Source organism: Propithecus coquereli, unplaced genomic scaffold (assembly GCF_000956105.1).
Source record: "Propithecus coquereli isolate 6110/MARCELLA unplaced genomic scaffold, Pcoq_1.0 Scaffold71, whole genome shotgun sequence".
In the NCBI taxonomy this organism is placed as follows: domain Eukaryota; kingdom Metazoa; phylum Chordata; class Mammalia; order Primates; family Indriidae; genus Propithecus; species Propithecus coquereli.
This window is the reverse complement of record NW_012153174.1, coordinates 12,330,605-12,350,547: the sequence shown is the minus strand read 5'-3', so window position 1 is coordinate 12,350,547 and position 19,943 is coordinate 12,330,605. Positions and strand designations below refer to the sequence as shown.

Here is a 19,943-nt window from a genome sequence, read left to right as displayed (position 1 = left end):
ATTTATTTTATTTAGAAATTATTTTAGAGCTAGTTTCCAGGAATGCATAGTCCTTATTTTGAAGAGGCCTCTTATTTAGTAGAGGTGAAGAATATAAAAAGAAACATAACAATGTATGCAAGCATAGAAGCACATATAGAGTGTATAGCACAGCGAATGAAGTGATTGATTCTTGAAAGAAAATGTGTGTGTGAGGGTTGTGCAAGTAGAAAGGGTGATCATAGCAAGTAGGGGAAGGAAAATTCTAAACTGGGAGATCGGCTCCATGAAAGCTCAGAGAGAAACTTTAACAGTTTATTTTGTTCGGGGAGTTTAAGCAATATGGTATTCGGGAGTAAAAAAAGTTGGTGGAGGGATTGGTGGAAGGATGAGGGTGAGAGGTTGTGGCAGAGAGGAAGAGGCCATATTCTGTTTACTCTCTTGGGGTTACTGTAATGATTAAAATAATGAAAACGGCAGTTAGACTGCCATTCAATCACTAACCTGTGATGTTACTTCACTCCTTTAATTCTTAGTTTCCTTATCTACAAAATGAGGATGACAGTAGTGTCTACTTCAAAGGATTCTTGTGAGGATCACATGAAAACATTTCATTTAATAAAGCATTCAGAGTAGTTTCCTGAGATTAAGTACAAAATGGTAGCTGCTGCTGTAAAAATCATTATCATCGTGAGTTTTAAGGAGAAGATAAACTAGATCAGCCTAGAATTTAGAGTGATCTCTTTGAAGGCAGTATGGAGGATGGTGGACATGGGATTGAGGAGATATGGTACAGGTTGAGGAGCTTTTGTAAAAATGTAGAGGAGGCACAGTGAGGTTCTGATTTAAGACAGTAACAACAGAAATAGGGATATAGTGTCAATAAATGTACAAGTGTTGGAATTGACAGGACAGATTTGCTAATGTTTATATGTCTATTAGGACAAAAGATTTAAGATAGTAAGTGAGAAATTGGGTTAATGTATAATAAATTTCCTCAACAGAGAGAAATAAAAAACTAAAAACAAGAAGATTTAGGGAGCAAAGAAGATAATCCAGTTTTAGAAATGATATTGAAGAAATGAATGCAGAAAATCAGTTTGGATTTGTTGAGTTTGAGAGGGTTTGGATGGACAGCTCAGGAGCAATTTGGGCAAGATTCAGGAGTCAGCAGCCAACAGTGATAGTAGCTGCAGCCATGGGGGTAGGTGAGCTCTACTGTACAAAGGTGAGTAAGGAGGCCTGAGCTCCCACCCAAACATTGGAGAGTTGGCTTATTACCTGCCAAGTACCATATGTTTTTTCTTTCACATCCTCCTAACATCCCTGTGATGTGGTTGTGCTGTATTAATTATCTATTGCTGAGTAAGAAATTACCATAAACTTGGCTGTTTGAAGCAACATAAATGTATTATTTCATAGATCGTAGGCATGGCTTGGCTAGGTCTTCTGCTTTGGGGTCTCTCATAAGCCTGTGATCAAGGCGTTGGCCTGTGCTGGAGTCTTGTCTGAGGCTCAACTGATCACTTTCTGGGTTCGTTGGTTGTGGTCAAGATTCAGTTCTTTGAGGGTTGTCAGACTAAGGCCCCCTGTTGGCCAGAGACCACTTCATTTTCTTACTAGGTGGGCCCCTCCCTATGGCAGCTCACTGGCAAAGGAGAGAGTCAACTGGAATGATGCAAGTCATAATCTTGAGTAACAATCAGGGACACAATAACTCTCCACTTATAGAATATTTTATTGGTTAGAAAGATATCACAGCCCCTTCCTATATGTGGGCGGTTGGGGATTTCACTAGAGTATGGATACTAAGAGGTGGAGGTGGAACAGATAATTGGTGATGTTTTAGAGGCTGTGTGCTACAGGTGCCATTTTTATTCCTTTGTACAAGAAAGGAAACTCAAATGGCTTCCAAGATCATATGGTTGCAAGTAATGGGGAGAAGACCAAACCGGGGCTGTGCGACTCCATTGCCTGTCACTTCTTTACTATTACATTTTAAGGACTGAGAAATGGCTGTAGAATCAGCAGTTTTGGAGGAGTTTGTTGGTGACACCTGTTTGATGTCTTTCAGTGGAGTGACGTGGGTTGAAGTCATTGGTTGGGATTTTAGTGAATGTACAGGTAGGAAAAGGGCCTGAGTAGAGACTACTCTTAACAGATGATAATTTTAAAAGAAAGAAGAGAAAAATAACTATGTTATTGTTACATATGGAATTGTTTTTCTCTGCAATAATCTAGAAAATTTTCTTTTTCAGTTCTCTGAGTTTAACCAGTAATGCCATTCAGTTGCCAATTTCAAGCAAAGGAAACATAAGCCAGTTTTGATCTGCTTCTTAAGAAAAGTGGTAGTCCTATTCACAGTGCCTGACGGTAAGTCACAGTTACTACCTTTGTAAATTTTTGATCGAATGCATTTAAAATAATGATTTTGGAAACTTTAATTTTAAAGCTTTACTTGCTTTTTCTTTCTTCTCTGTTAATTCAGAGAAGATACCTTTAAGGCTTATGGAGAAAACAGCATAAATAAAGATACCTACTACTTTCTGGGAGTTTATTTATAGTTATCTTTCACCACTTTAATTAATCTTAGATTTTTACCTCCATTTGTTAAAAATAAAATGCTAGATCATGAAATCTGTTCCTCATTTTATTGATGTAGAAGCTTTATTTTATAGATTAGGTTTCAGCTTGGACTCATTAATGGCAGGGTTGTTTTAAATATTCTGATTTCCAGACCTGTGTGCTTTCTACTGTTGCTCAAGGGTGCTAAAACTGTTAGGGCCAGAGTGTGTTATGGATTGCTTCTAGCCCAGTATGGGGGTAGAACATTCATGAAGAGGCAGCTGGTAGAAGGAATTGGGACTCATCTCCCCTAATTTGCAAGTAGTAGCGCCTCTTACTTGCTGCTAGTAAGTTTAACCTTAATACTAGTCTAGTTTTTATTGTTTTGAGGAAGAAGTTGGGGGAGAACTTTTGGTGATAAGAAGATGTTTGACCAAATGCTTTAATCTTAATGTAAAAAAGCAGTGTGAAATATGCACGTGTCAAGTTTTATTCTAACTGCTGGCCTCTTTTTCCTGAAAACAAACTTTTTTCCCGTGGTAGAACTGTTAACGCTTTTCACTACTCTCTGTCTTTTTTTTTTTTAGGCATTCAGTTTACTGAACTGCCCAGTTAGCCATCTTAGACATCAAAACCTATTTGATTTTTTATTATTTATGTAGTAAAATTGTGCTGCATCTGCATGAAGATATTTGCACTTGTAGTTGTGTCTGTAAAATTGATTTCTTGTTTCTTCTAGTAACTATCAGGAGGGTGAGGTGTGAGCTCACAGAATCCAGAGAAATCATCATGAAGTTGTATGTATTTCTGGTTAACACTGGAACTACTCTAACATTTGACACTGAACTTACAGTGCAAACGTGAGTTGTATTTCATTTATCCTGTTTAATTTTGCATTTTCTCTGCATGCAGAAAATTAAAGAAATATTTGATTTTGAGGAAACTGTTTCACTGTTAGAAAAGTATAGAATATGGTGATTCTTAAATCTTTTACCCAACACATTACATTTGTAATTGTCATCATTTCTCTGAAATGCTAGTTAAATTCTTTAAGTTGTGGTTTGTTCTGTTGCATGAATGTGATATTCAAAACAACGAGACCCACAAACAATCTGATTTCGAACTGAAGCTATATTGTTATAAGTACCTACAGCCAATTGCTGTTAATATTTTAAGTTTCACAGGCCATTGTTAAGGGAATTATTGCTAGCTTTATAAAACAATGTACATCACTTCCATAGTTTTTGGTCATTTGTTTTTATTCCTTTGCATGAATAAGGTCAATAGGTGTGTTTTGTTTGTTAATGAGAATAAAATAAGTTTAATATTTTTAGCCAAATTAGTGGGGCTCAGATGTCTAATAATTCTCAAGGTTTTCAGAGGTTTCCAGTATTTACCTAATGAATATCCTCCTTGATATTTGTGAAAGGTATGGAGAGCTCAGAGTAAATCCAACACTGAAATTATTATAAATAATTTGTGAAATCAGTAATCTTTGTTTAAAAATGGAATTATGCGATTGTTTTTTTAGAGGACTCATTTTCTTTAAACACAGCTTTACCTCTGTAGAAATAAATGTTTGAAAGATAGGAAAAGGGAGGAATTTTCACATGGTTTACACTAGTGTAGTTTCTGTAAAGTGATGTGGAAATTTGAACACAAATCCTGTATTCTGAGGACTTTAGCAGACCTTATACCAATTTGAGCATATTCCATTGATATGTTATAAAGAAAACACAAAAATAAATGTTTCTACTGCCTCTATTTCAAAGACTCATTTTCAGATATGACACAATGGGTGATTTATTTACTGAAGATCAGGTGCTTGTTTATGAAATCCACTTCAAGAAATAGGAAGCTTAAATTTTTTACTGCTGTTTTGGGGGGACGTTTTAGAGTGAAATTCATTAGCCTATCCAGGTATTTTTATATAGTACTTATTTGAAAATAAAAGTATGAGATAAATGCAAATAACTGATTTCTTTTTTTTTATTTTTTTTAAGTGTGGCAGACCTTAAGCATGCCATTCAAAGCAAATATAAGATTGCTATTCAGCACCAGGTGCTGGTGGTCAATGGAGGAGAATGCATGGCTGCAGAGAGAAGAGTGTGTACCTACAGTGCTGGGACGGTAGGTATCCAGGAGTCCTTTCATGCAAGGATGCTCCACCTTCACATCAGATAGGGAGCTGGGAACTCAGCGTACAAAAGTAAGGTTTATTCGCTTCGTACATTGAGGCAATGTGCATGTTCAGAAACATTTTATTTCAGTTATATCTGCTTTTTTTTTTTTATATATAGGACACAAATCCAATTTTTCTTTTTAACAAAGAAATGATCTTATGTGATCGTCCACCTGCTATTCCTAAAACTACCTTTTCAACAGAAAATGACATGGAAATAAAAGTTGAAGAATCTCTTATGATGCCTGCAGTTTTTCACACTGTTGCTTCCAGGACACAACTTGCAGTGGTAAGATATAAACAATTATTTAAATAGCTGGCTTCCCTAAAAGCATTCAAACCTAAATCGAGTAGTCTATAAATTGCATAGGAAGCATGCAAAAAACCATGAAAAATGAGAAACCATTCTAAAAGTATATTTTGTGGTTAATATATCTAGTTTTTAAATTTCAGGCTCATGCATTGTTAATTATTCTACATTCATAATTGCAGTATTTTAGAGTGGAAAAGCTATCTGAGACAGGATTGGGTCAACTTCTCTCCTAGATGACAATATGTAGATAATTACTTTTGAATATTCTTTATTTAATAAAGTACCTGTGTTAGAGTAGACATAGACAAAGAGAGCTTAAATAGCTCTAAAAATGTAATTTCTTTTCCCCATATCCATGGTTAGTTCCTGGAGGACAATCAGATTTCTATCTAGTATATGCCTCTTACACTGCTACTTGCTGTCCCCATGGATTGTTTCCCAGTTATTTAGTTTTTCCCTGTTAACTTGCTATTTACCTTACTGTAATGTCATTGACATTGATTAAGCTGTCAGTAGTAAGCCACATTTAGCTTCCAGACATGAAAAAATGTAAAGTCTTAGAACAAATGAAATAACAGTACTTACCTTTTGTAAAAATAAACAGAGATTACTAAACATTTACTTTGGTTAGTAAAACTCTTAGGGATTTCTTAGCCAATTGCCTTATTAAAAGATAAATTTTATGATACAGCTAAAAAACAAAATAGCCCACAGCTGTATCATTTATAGGCAGTACAATTAAAACAGGTTGCTAAAGTATGAAAAGATAGGTATATACAGAGCTAATAGATAAAAATGGTAATATTAATATTTAGCAAAGTAGACTTAAAAGCATTAAACAGAACAAAGTGAAATGTAATGATAAAAGGTTTAGTTTATGAAAAAGATAAGTGAAATTATATATTTGCCTACCACCACCAGATAAATAACAGGATAACAATTATTAGAATTTTCAGTATAACTTAATAAAATAATGGTGTATGCCACTGTCTGCAGTAGCATTATTAACAATAGCCACAAGGTGGAATCAACCTAAATGTCTATCATTGGATAAATGAGTAATAAAAAATATGGTATGTACATATAATGGAATATTTTTCAGCTTTAAAACGAAGGAAATTCTCATACTACAAAATGAAAAAAAACCTTGAGGATATGAAATATGACCACACAACAAATGAGAAGACATATCTTATAAATATGGTCGTGAACTTAATGAATTACAGTTAGTTGCCATTATGATGCCATGATTTTATTTTTGCGGGGGTGGAAAGAGCTTTGGATTTCTTTTTGTTTTTGTTTTATTTTAGATCTAAAATGGTCTTAAGGTTATATGGAAGGGTCAGTGTCCAGGAATAGCCAAGAAAGTTATGAGAAAGAAGAATGGAAGGGGGAGGGAAAAACATCTCAGATTGTAAACACATTCTGTAGCTACTATAACCAAAACAGTGACATAGGTCAGATCAATGCATTGTATAAGGAAATAGAGATGCTATAACTTGATGGTCAAGAGTCTGGTTTCTAAAGTCAGATTACCTGAGATTATATCTGGTCACCCCGTTTACTCCTGGTGTGACCTTGGACTCCGTTACGTCATTGATACAATAAAAAACAGATTTTGTGTATTGAGGCATATACATTTTGGAAAATGCACAAACCATATTATTGTACCTTAGTTCTTAGTGATTTTTCACAAAGTGAACAAAAGATAAAAACATAGTATCACCCCAGAACTCCCACTTCATGTTTTCTCCCTATCAGTACCCATACTCCCTCTTCATTAAAGCTAACCAATATCTTGACTTCTGAGTCATAGATTATTTTGCCTCTTTTTCAACTTTAAGTAAATGGAATCATACAGTTTGTGTTCTTTTGTGTCTGGCCTCTTGTACTCAACATTATATTCTTGAGAATCATTCAGAACATTGCATATATTGATAGTTTGAATTCTTTGCTACGTAATATTCCATTGTACAAATATCCGAAAGTTTGTTCAACTACTCGTGAATATTAAGGTTATTTCCAGTTTTGAGCTACTGTGACTAAGGCTGCTGTGAATACCTTTGTACTTTGTTTGGTGCACTTTTATTTGCATTTCTCTGGAGTTCATAACTAGGCTATGCCTCTGTTCAACATTACATACTGCTAATGTTTTTGAAAGTGATTGTACAGCAGTCCCTCCTTATCTGTGCAGATTCATTCTTAGACCACCAGTGGATGCTTGAAACCATGGATAGTGCTGAACCTGATTGCAGTCCGTTGGAACATGTTTCTGTTCATGTCTTCCACCCACAAATTTAATGCCTTTTCCATCTTAACTAAGCACTTGTCCGTCACTGTAGCCATAACTTTTGCAGTTTGAGATGTGACAGCAAAACTAGCACGAGTATCTTTTTCCTTCTCAATTTCACGAATAGAAGATTTGTTCTTAGCATAGATCCTAGCAACCTCAGCATGCAGTATTTTTCTTATTAAGTCAAGAATTTTCGCCTTTTCACTTAGAAGCACTTTATGGCTTCTCTTGGCATGTTCAAATTGCCAGCAGCACTACTCTTGCACCTTGGGGACATTATTCAGTAAAATAAGGGTTACTTGGACACAAGCGGTATGATAACTGCCACAGTCTAGATAGCTAAGTGATTCATGGGTGGGTAAGTAACTTACACAACATGGTTACACTGGACAAAGGGATGATTCTTGTCCCAGGTGGGATGGTGCAAGATTTCATCATGATCCTCTGAATGGCTCACAACATAAAACTTAGGAATTGTTTACTTCTGGAATTTTCCACTTAATGTTTTTGGAATATGGTAAAACATAGGTAACTGAAAACATGGAAAGCAAAACCACAGATTGGGAGCAGGGGGACTACAGTATTCGTTTACACCCCCAGCAAGTATCTGAATGTTTCACTTTTTCAAGAAGCTCACTGATACTGGGTTTGCATGGTGCTTTTAATTTTAATTATTCAGGTGGGTATGCGGTGATGGGTCATTGTGGTTTAATTTGCTTTCTTGGGTAATTAATGAGGGTGAGTGTGTTTCCATACATTCATGAATCATTTGGATATCCTTTTTGTGAATTCACTCCTCTCCATTTCTTGAATGTATTCTGTTGTCAGTCCTTTTCTAATTGTTGTATAGCCTCTTTTACATAATCTTCATGTATGCTTTTTGTTGGTTATATATGTTGAGAATATTTTATACCATGCTTTCGTTTGCCTTTTCACTTGACTAATAGTGTCTTGTGATTAATAGAAATTTCTTGTTTAATGTCTATTCTATCAATAGTCTCGCTCTTGGGTCTGTCTTTATATATTTTTGCTTCTCCCAAAGTCCTAAAGAGGAAAATCATACAGATGCCCTGGAGTATATCATCTAGTGTATTATCTTCCAAAGCCGTCTTTGCTTTTTTGACCTTTCACATGTAGATGTGTAGGTCACCTGTAATCAATTTTTAGTTAATATATACTGGCATAAAAATAGAAAATACACCACCCTGCTTTTTCAAACTTAATACTGCATCTTGATCTTTGCAAATCCATACATAAAAAGATATATATGTATATATCTTACTTCTCTGTCCAGCAGAACAGATATTTTATTTTTTATAATGGCTACATAAATCCCATTGTGTGAATGTAAATAATTTATTGATAAACATTGAGGTTTCCATTTTATTTTACAGTTGTTGAAATAAAGAACCTTTTAGTATTCTTTGTTTAAGCATAGATAGGATAAATTCCTAGAAGAGGAATCACTGTGCCAAATGGTAAATTAATTTTAATTTCAATGGTTATTGCTTGGTTGCCCTCTACAGATGCTCCAGCAATATATACTTCCCAGCAGCAGTGAGTGGGTGTTTCTCTTCCTCCCCATTGTCACAACACAGGGCATTACTAAACTGTAGATGATAGTATTTTGTCATAATTTTATTTTGCTTGAATTGAGTAATTTTTTGTAGATTTAAAATACCAATTATATTTCCTATTGTTGTTATGTCTGTCTGCTCTGTGTTCTCTTTGTCTTTTCTCTTTTATAAAGTTTTGTGTTTTCCCCTAATTGCTTTGTAGAAACCTTATATGTGGGGGGAAAAATTGCCCTGTTATCTATGATAGTTTGTGCAAATATTTTTTCCCACTTTTTCATTTGTATTTTGCCTTTGTGCTGTTTTCTCCTACAGGAATCTTTTAATTGTACATTTTTAAACTTATCAGACTTTTTTATTTCTACATTTTGTGTCTGGCTTACAAAAGAGTTACTTGCTTTAAGATCATACTTTTTTCCTAGGTCCTTTACATATATATATATATATATTTCTAAGTTTCAAAATTTGTTCCTTTCAAATTTTTATATGCCATGTGAGAGTGATATTCTCATTGAATCTGCTTCCAACTTGCCACCCAACTATCCCCATTCAAAGTACTGTCTTTAGTTTACAGTAAATTTCAATGTGTATGTAGTTCTGTGTTTTATTAGATTTATTTCTCCATTTCAGTAACAAACTTGTTACTTTTTTGCATGATATATTATTAAAAATGTTCCTCTTCCCCTTTTCCTAGCATTTAGCATATTTTAGTTTTTCTGTGTTGATTTATTTTTTCATATAAATTTTAGCATCAGGTTTAATTTATGGAAATGTTGATTTGAATAGTTGTATAGGTTTATATAGGGAAAACTAAATTACCTATCCAAGTTTCTGTTTTTAAATGTGAATCTTACATTTGTTTATATGTAAGAGTATGGACTTCTGTGCAGTTATTTGGTAAACAACCACTGTCTCATTCTTCTCTTTTTCTTTTATAAAACTAAAAATGTTCATGTTTATATGTTCATACATGCTTTCATTGGTTACATATGTTGAAAATATCTTATGCCATTCTGTGGCTTGCCTTTTCATTTGACTAGTAGTGTCTGAATCTTGGTATGTATCTATCCCTATCTTTGTCACAGAAAATACAGAAATTCCTATTTTTTATATTTCTGAAATTAGTGATATCTGACATTTTTGGCAAGATGGTATATTTTACAAAACATTAAACCATCCTTTCTTTCCAGTTACTAATCCTGTTGGAATCTTATTTATTGCTTTAATGTTCCACTCAGTTCTACTTCCAAATATATTAAGATTTTTACATCCTTGTTTTTGTGTTAAATTGTTCTTTAGTTTCCTTTGGTGTGTTACTATTTTCATATTTTAAAAAACTAGTTGGAGACTGGTTCTTGTTTCTTTTGGGCCTTGGGCATTTTTTACAGAGAAAAATCTTTCACAGCTCTGCTAATTTTTTCTATAGGTTTAATTTTTCAACATTCAGGAACAGTTACGATAATTTACATTTACAGAGGAAATTGTTCAATTGGTCTAAGTTTTATTGTATTTGTAGAAGTGAGTTGAGTATCTCAACCTCTGTGATTATATTCTAATATTAATTTCTGACGCTGGGCACAGTGGCTTCAGTCTGTAATCCCAGCACTTTGGGAGTCCAAGGTGGCAGATGGAGGATCACTTAAGGCCAGGAGTTCAAGAGTAACATAACAAGGCCCTGTCTCTACAAAAAATAAAAAAAAATTAGCTGGATGTGCACCACTAGTCCCCGCTACTGAGGAGGCTGAGATAGGAGGATCACTTGAGCCAGGAGTTGAGAGTTTCAGTGAGCTATGATTGCACCACTGTACTCCATCCTGGGCCAGACAGAAAAGTCTTGTGCACGTGCAGCTTTTTGATGCTTGATTAGATTTGCTCTGCCAACGGTGGTGCCTTCAACCTAGGAATATTTGCAGATCTATGTGGGCAGTTGAGATTATTAAAATGACTGGGGAGTACAACTAACATTAATGGGCATCTGAGTTGGGGATACTAAGTGTAATACTGAACAATAAAGAATACTGATTGTTCCAGTGGAAATGGAAATGGGTTTTCTGTTGAGAAACAGTAGGTTACAAAATAATTTGTTCATTTTATTGCTTTTATCAGTTTTGGATTTATTGTTACTTTTCTATATTTAATTAAGTCCATAAAGTTTGCCCTGAGCATTATTTTAGCTGTATCCCCGGTTTGGATAATTTATGTTTTCATTTTGTTAAAGTAGGTGTTCTACAGTTGACATTTTTGGTTTCTTAATTGATTTGACTGTTTAGTATAGAGTGTGTGTTTATTTTTGTCGTAGTTTTTTCTTATTAATTTCTAAATTTGTTTTTATTCAGGCAAGTCAATATTGTGATTTTTGAAGTGTTCTTTTTCTTATTTAATATTTGGTTAGTTACTGTGAGAATTATATGAACATTTGTTTTCACACATGCTTATTTGTTTTTGTGACACAGAGATTGATATATAGCATTTAGATTGGCTTTATCAATTATACTGAGTTCTTTGAATAAAGAATGTTTACCCCATTTACATTTTTTAAAAATATATTTACTTCTGGCATCTGAATATATGATGTTTTGAATGCTGCTTTTTGAAATTTTTGTTGTTGTCTATTTACTTTCTTTATGTGTATGTGTGTTCCATTGGATATTTTGGAAGGTTTATTGTCTGTTTTGAGTTCTTCTAATGTTTCCTTTTATAACAATATCTTCATTTAATATATTTAAACTCTTTTCTTAGCAGAGTATCTTTTGCTAACTCTGACCAATTGCAGAATCAGTATCCTACTACTTTCCTCCCCACCCCTTGTTCAATTTGATTCAGTTATCTCATTTTTAGTCCTTTTAGAGGTCACCATTTATACCTTTAATTGTGTTTATGTTATTGTGTGTGGATTATTTTGTCTTCAAAGATATTTTGACTGCTATAGTATAAAGAAATCAGTATACTTAGACTGTTTAATCTGTCTCCCCTTTTACTTCTGAAAATCTTTTCAGTCTTTAACTTAATGCCCATATAGGTCTTTCAGATTTTGTCTTGAAATGGACTCAGTGCTTCCAACTTGTTTTTAGTATGTATTATCTACATGTATTTCTTAACTAAGTGAAGATATTCTCTAGTAGTTATTTCAGGAAGGGGTCATAAAGAACTATATTACTTTACTATAAGTTTGAATATATTTGTAGGCTCATGTTTTTGATAGATAATTTCTCTCTATATTGTGTCACCTTTAAGACTTTTCTAGCATCTAAAATTAATAGGTGCTAATCTGTAGCCTGCTTGATTTCTCCCTTTTGACTAGCTTATAGTGATTTAAGAGGTTTGTGTGTGTGTGTGTGTGTGTGTGTGTGTGTGTGTGTGTGTGTGGTCCATGGCACTAACTCTTTGAAATTTAGTTATTTTAGTAGCCTATAACCTGGTGTTGAATAATCTGTATTTGATATTTTAGGGATATTATCTCCTTTTAATTTTCAGATTCAAATAGTCAGAATCTTTGAATATTTTTTTCTGTGTATTTTGTTCTTCAGTGATACCGCCTTTTAGTCACCATTTTCTTAGTAATTCTGTTTATTTCATTTGTATTGCTTGTTAAAGGCTGACTTACACTTCTCTGTGTTTTCAGCAGTGTCTTCTTCCAGTGTAGCCTTATATTAAGTGATTTGTTTGTTCCTCTTCACTTATTTCCTGAGCTGAATCTCTGTGTTGAGGTCTTTCTTAAGAAACAAAATTAGGTTAAGTTCTTAGGAAAGAATTTGGTCATAATACCCATTTGATCCCGGGAGGGAAGAATTTTTCTGCTTTCGGTTTCTCTTTTTCTTATTCCTTTTTTTAATATACAATAATTTAGTATAGATTTCATAGTTTTAAATTTTTACTCATCTTTGAATGAGTTGTATTCTTCCTAGAAGACAGGGTAGGAAAAGATGTAAGACAAAGCCTTCTGGCTAGCAGGAAGTGTCCTTGGGTCATACAGTATCCCTGATAAGAATCAGTATGTACATGTGAGAGAAGCAGAAATGACTTATTCTCTCCTTCACTATAGACAACATTTAGCTGCTTCAGGGCTGCTTTTACTCACAGTTTTGCCTCTGCCTTCTTTTCTCGGTTAACAAATATATAGATAGGTTTTATAATTTATTCTGTTATGCTTGGATTTTATATAGGGCCCAGAGTGGTTTGTGCATTCCATCCAGGCTTCCACAAGGAGGCTTCAGTTCTCCCTAGTTTTGCTAAAAATCTGCAGTAGTGGGTACCCTCTTTATCTGACCCAGCTTGACCCAGTTTTCATATTCTTCACAGGTTTGCTGCATGTATCGTACGTGTGGGGGTGGTAGTAGTTGTTTCCTAGGTTATCAAGATGCTGTCTTTGTTTCTTGTTTTCCTTTTGTATATGGTTGGTTTCAGGAAAGAAAAGCAGGCAGAGACATATTTATATCATCATCTTAAACTGTCACTGCTGTTCCTTTCTTAAACACATATGGAAACAAGGACAGGTGAGGTTAAGTAATTTCTCCAAGGCCAAATAGCCGGTGAGAATGAAGAGGGCCTCTTCTCTCCAAGGCTGGTATTCTTTCCGTTTACATCATCATGCTGCCACAAAGCCAGCATTCATATTTTATCTGTAAAGAGATTCTTCTGGGCTCAGTTTGTTCATTAACGGTATTATTTTGTAAAACAGAGTGGTAATAATGATTTTTGCGTGCTTATAAAACTTTAACAGTATGTACAGAGGAAAGGTGAACCTCCTTTTTCATTCATCCTGCACTCTATCCCAATAATGATTAAGCATTTTTTTTGCATTTTTCCAGACTTTATATACAGGCACATGGGATGTTTCTATCTCATACCTATGTTGTTCCACATTTTCTAATTCTACTCTGCCTCCCCAAATAAATGGAGCATAGTGTTGTTATTTCTTTTTCATTATTGCAAGGTACTTCATTTTTGAAATGTTAGATTTATCTTTTTGCTCTTAAACAGTGGCACAGTCAACATACTTGAGTGTTTGTATGTGTGTATCTGTGCCAGTGTTTCTGTGGGATAGAGTTCTAAGAGCGGAATTTCTGTCAGATATTTTATTTCAATGATTGTCCTCAAACTGCCCTGCAGCCAATCTGAAAGTGTCCATTTCCCCACCCTAAAGGTGACATTTTTCTGCCTTAAATTTTGCCATTGTGATAGATGAGGGTGGTGGCATCTATTTTTTTATTTTCTGTATTATGACCAAAGTTGAGCATTTTTCATTTATTTTCTATGTATCAATGGCATTCTCCTGCTCATATTCTTTGTCCGGTTTCCTGTCAGGTTGTGTTTTCATAAATTATAGGTATCTCCATGCATTATGGATATTTTGCCTCGTTTTCTGTTGTTCATATTCATCTCCAGTATATTTTTAATTATTATTTCATATTTGTTACAGTTTTTCACAATTCTAGAAATTTAAATATTTATTTTGAATTTTTTTATGTTCTCTTTTGTGTTTATGAATCTTCTCCCTACATTTTCTGCATGTAACTGCAAGAAACTCCTGCTTTAATGTACCCAACAACTTTTGCTTTTACTGGTCTTTTCAGGGATATCACCCACCTTCCGTATTTTTAAAATATGATGAAAACGTTTTTTCTTTTTTGTGCTTCATAATTCCAGGGGTTTATTCACTCTATTTTAGAGTCAGTGTGGTAGTTTACTTTTTAATGACAATACACAAGCATCCTGTTGACATCTCTAGCCCATAGGGAGTGTCTTATTTCTTGTTTATTATGATAACTAGATAACTGTTGCTGCATTTATAAGTAGTCTTTTTACAACTAGCCTGTGACAACTTGAAAATAATCACTTTACATCCATTCTTTCAGGTATCTACTCCCCATTCCACCATATAAACTTTTTCCATATTATCAGTCTTCGTAAAGCATATGCTTGATCATGTTTTTCCATGTTAAAGAATTCTTCAGGAGGCTTCGTTTTATGAGTAAAGTCTAACTCCTTCCATACCTTAGTATTCTCTGCATCTTTTCATCACCTGGCCCTGTCTCTTGCTCTCACTTTCTCCTCTGGACTACTTATTTCTAACCGATGGTAGTTTACATTTTCTTCCTATTGCCACTTTGTTATGTTCCAACCTTTCGAAATGCTTCTTTCCCTAGGTTTATTTGTCTGTATTCTCTTTACTCCTTAATACTTAAGTTAAATGCTCTCACCTTTTGAAAAAGCTTTGACTTCTCCTGTCCTGGCTCTCTTGTGACTTTTATGTCTGTCTTATAGCTGGTAACAAAGAGAGAGAATGTTCTCTTTCATTTCCTACCTGTCTAAAATCTTTTGTGACAGAAGACTTCTGTTTCTCATATATCTGCTACATTGCTTTCTAGTAGTTTTTACTTGATAAATATTTTCATACTTTCAAACTATGAAACTACTTTCATAGTTTCTTTGAAACTGAATGTCAAACATCCATTACAAAGATATTTTCACCATTTGCATAAAATATTTTCTAGAATCTCCTTAATTTAAAAAATACAGTTATTTTAATCTAGATGTAGATAATGTATTTTAATCTTTAGTTGTTGCCATCTGCAAAATTCGTTTTTAATAAGTATGTCAGCCTGAGAAAACTAGAGGACAATGACATTTGAGATGGCACATGTTAGTCATTAGTCAAATCATTGGAACCCCCACTCCTCTGTTTTCCAGAGGTAACTTCTTATAGAATTCTTCTATTAATCATCTCTTAGGATACCTGCTCAGAAACACCTCAGAATTCTTATCCTATGTTATTTTTAGGTGCTTTCTTATAGGCACGAACGATGAAATAAACTGAAACAGTCCTTTAGAAACAGTTTTTTAAAAATGTGCTTAGAACACATTCATGCATACATGTTTGTACACATCCAAATGTGCACACAAACCATTGCCTTCTTTTCTTTTCTTTTTTAATATAGGAAATGTATGAAGTTGCCAAGAAACTTTGTTCTTTTTGTGAAGGTCTTGTCCATGATGAACATCTTCAACACCAAGGCTGGGCTGCAATCATGGCCAATCTGGAGGACTGTTCAAATTCATACCAAAAGTTACTTTTCAAGTTTGAAAGTATTTATGCAAATTATCTACAATCCATAGAAGACATCAAGTTAAAACTTACTCAGTATGTTTGCCATTAAAATGAATAAGATGTTTGTTTAAAATTCCTTTTAAATTTATTGTAGTTTTTCACTGTAAGTTTGTTTTTCATAGGACATATGTGTTTATTTTTTGAGCATTTTATGATAGTGCTTTACAGATTATAGTTTTTATAAATTATATAATCTTAAAAGTACAGTCAGTATAACAGGTATTTTAGGAGTCTCCAATGTTTATTTTTCTTGGATTTTCTTTATGAGAAAGGCTCAAAATACTTTTGAAGTCATTTAAAAACCAAGCATCTTTGCCTATCGTACAAAATAGAAATGGCAAAATGTAAAATAATATAACCAATGGGAATGAAAAAGTTTTCAAACATTGGACAATAGAGAAAAATTTTAAGGTCCTTTTTAAATATTGCCATCCTGATACAGGTTTAATGAGGTAGAAAAAAGCCATTGTGTTCTAACTCTAATTTGAGATGGCTTTCTAGGTCTTTGCATGGAAGCACTTCTAATACATACTGGTTTGTTTTTAAGAGGGCTGTAATTAATGTAAAAATACAGTGATAATTCAATAGGAGTATAACCTTTATTGTGTGTGTGCACATGTGCTTTTAATATTTTGTATTCAGTTTTTTTGTTTTGGGTTCTGTGGTTTTTTAAAAATTATTATTATTACCTTGAATTAGAAGCAAATAGCAGGTTCTTTATTTTCCTCTTTTTCTTTCCTTTCTTTTCTTCTTTTTTTTTTTTTTTTTTTACTTTTGGTAGCCCCTTTAATTCAGGTTTCTCTATTTTGTGGTATGAATATTAGATAGATTTTGGCCTTACGTTGAAAATGGAAGAAATCTTTGGAGGAAAGAGAAGGATTAATTAAGACTAGTTAGATCTTTTTAAAGTTTATGTGATAACCTTTTCAGGTAACTGTTTTTTTGAGAGTTCTATTAGTTATGTCAGTTTAATGTAGGAGCCTGCATCAGTTTACATATGGTTTTATAGAAGTCAAAACCATCAAGATTTCATTTTTCCATGCTTTTCAATAATATTTAAGGCTTGATGAATACAAGTTATCCTTATCTATATTATTTTATACTGTTCTTTCAATATATCACATATATTTGATTAACTTAAGGACAAGAGGTTGTGCTTTAAGTTACTGCTACAATAGATCTCTGTAAATTTGAATTTATTATACTTTAAGATTTCTTAAAAGCTGAGTGTTTACTTGTTTAGTATAGTCTAGCTAGATTTACTTTAGAGTGATAATTTAATGTGTTAATGGTACTCTTCTCTCTCCACTAATCTAGAATTCTTTTAGTGAACAGCTAGTTCACAGACTAGTTTGTGTATGTATAATATAATAAAGAGGTGGTAAGATGTATATGTAGGTGTGAGAGATAATAAAATGTGATTTCATTCAAACATGCTAATCCCTAACTTGAGCAATCTCATTACTGACAGATCTTTTGTATTTTAAGTTTAGGAACTGCAGTTTCAGTAATGGCCAAGATTCCACTGTTGGAGTGCCTAACCAGACATAGTTACAGGGAATGTTTGGGAAGACTGGATTCTTTACCTGAACATGAAGACTCAGAAAAAGCTGAGATGAAAAGATCCACTGAACTGGTGCTGTCTCCTGATATGCCTAGAACAACTAACAAATCCTTGTTAACCTCATTTCACAAGTCAGTGGAACATGTAGCCCCAGATACCGCAGATGCTGAAAGTGGCAAAGATACTAGGGAATCTTGTCAAAGTACTGTCCAGCCGGATGAAACTTCGATGGATGCTAAAGACGGTGATCTGCCCTTTTTTAATGTTTCTTTGTTAGACTGGATAAATGTCCAAGATAGACCTAATGATGTGGAATCTTTGGTCAGGAAGTGCTTTGATTCTATGAGCAGGGTAAGTAATGTTAATTTGATATTTCATATCTATTTAACTTCTTTATGTTACTTATACTGAATATTTTATATAATGAGAGAATGGGTATTATGTTTGAGTAGAAATAAGTGAACACAAGAGTGAGACTTTCAAACCTAGTTTGAATCAAATTATTTCATTACCTTATTTATGAATTGACTGTAAATTTGTGAAGATTATTTGAGATTATGAAAGTAAAATTTCCAGTGGAGTGAGAATTAATTTACATACAATTAACTACCCAGGTCTTGAGTGGTTAGATACTGAATATTGCCATTGCCCAGAAAGTCCCCTTGTTATGGCTCTTTCCAGTCACCATCTCTGTAGAGGGAACCTCTTTCATATTTTTTCATGTAGAACTTTTAAATATTACACCTGCCTTAAATCTTCAAAATTCAAAACTTAGACACGGTGTTTGTAGTTGTGTTTAATAATTATAGTGAGCTTGTATTTTGGATTAAGATCTTCACACATACTTGAAAAACTTTTAAACCTGAGTAATAAATACCTTTCCATATCTATTACATAAACTGATACAAAAATCTTTCAAGCCGGGAAGCAAATTGATAGGGCACATGTTTCAATGATGCAGAAATATGAAATAATGTTTTGAAAGCTGCTGTTGTCAAAAGATAATGGTTAAAAATAGTTAAACTTTTCTCAAGGGGCACTTAGTTGGAAAAGCATTAATCTTTGATTTACTTACTGTTTACAGAAAGCACATTGTGATGCCTGGAAAACAGTGCAATACTTTTCTTGTTTAAGTTATACGATGTAATAAAATGGAAAACTTAGGAGAAAAACCTCTACATTTTTAAATTCTCTCAGTATCCAATTTCTTGATGAGATCCTATAGGGTAGGCATTTTATTTGATGAACAGTTGATTAGGGCAGGGAAGTATGTAATATATTATGAAAAAATACTGACAAAAATGAATGAAAGCCAGTATTCCTGCTTAAACTATTGACATTTTAGTAGCCTAAAAATTCTATTTATGATTGTGGATTATCACCCATGTGATTGCAATCAGAATAATTGAAGTCTCATTTTTTTTTTTTTGTGAAGAAAGAAGTAAGGGTTTTAATTCAACCCTTTTTTTTTTTTTTTTCAGCATATTATGGGGGTACAGATGTTTAGGTTACGTATGTTGCCCTTGCCACCTGCCCGCCCAAGTCCAAGTTTCAAATATGTCTATCCTTCGGGTGGTGCGCATTGCACTCTTTGTGTATGCAAATACCCGTCCCCTCCTCTCTCCTCCCCCCTCCCCCCGCGCAACATCCAATAGATGTTATTCTTATATGTGCACTTATGTGTTGATCAGTTAATACCAATTTGACGGTGAGTACATGTGGTGCTTGTCTTTCCATTCTTGGGATACCTCACTTAGTAGAATGTGTTCCAGCTCTATCCAGGAGAATACAAGAGGTGCTATATCACCATAGTTTCTTAAAGCTGAATAGTACTCCATGGTATACATATACCACATTTTATTAATCCACTCATGTATTGATGGACACTTGGGTTGTTTCCACGTCTTTGCAATTGTGAATTGTGCTACTATAAACATTGGGATGCAAGTGTCTTTCTTATAGAGTATCATTTGTTCTTTTGGGTAGATGCCCAGTAATGGGATTGCTAGATCGAATGGTACTTCTATTTGTATCTCTTTAAGGTATCTCCATATTGCCCTCCACAGAGGTTGCACTAGTTTGCAGTCCCACCAGCAGCGTATGAGTGTTCCCATCTCTCCGCATCCATGCCAACATTTATTGTTTTGGGACTTTTTGATAAAGGCCAGTCTCACTGGAGATAAGTGATATCTCATTGTGGTTTTGATTTGCATTTCCCCGATGATTAGAGATGTTGAGCATTTTTTCATATGTTTTTTGGCCATTATTCTGTCTTCTTTTGAAAAGTTTCTGTTCATGTCCTTTGCCCACTTTTTGATAGGGTCGTTTGATTTTTTCTTGTTGATTTTCCTGAGTTCTAAGTAGA

General features: G+C 34.0%; 1 protein-coding gene across 5 annotated transcripts in view; it reads left to right on the top strand.

Annotated features, from left to right (window-relative positions):
• RB1CC1 (RB1-inducible coiled-coil 1) overlaps positions 1-19,943 on the top strand; it is a 90,220-nt gene that overhangs the window by 18,968 nt on the left and 51,309 nt on the right. For 3 of the 5 annotated variants that reach the window (XM_012661440.1, XM_012661438.1, XM_012661439.1), the window contains exons 2-7: positions 2,238-2,352; positions 3,284-3,404; positions 4,548-4,674; positions 4,845-5,015; positions 15,845-16,047; positions 17,503-17,929. In XM_012661440.1, the coding sequence (XP_012516894.1) occupies positions 3,334-3,404; positions 4,548-4,674; positions 4,845-5,015; positions 15,845-16,047; positions 17,503-17,929 (999 nt within the window). In that variant the 5' untranslated portion in view covers positions 2,238-2,352; positions 3,284-3,333. Of the gene's footprint in view, positions 1-2,237; positions 2,353-3,283; positions 3,405-4,547; positions 4,675-4,844; positions 5,016-15,844; positions 16,048-17,502; positions 17,930-19,943 lie in introns of those variants that run through there. The other 2 variants (XM_012661441.1, XM_012661442.1) reach the window with 2 other exon arrangements.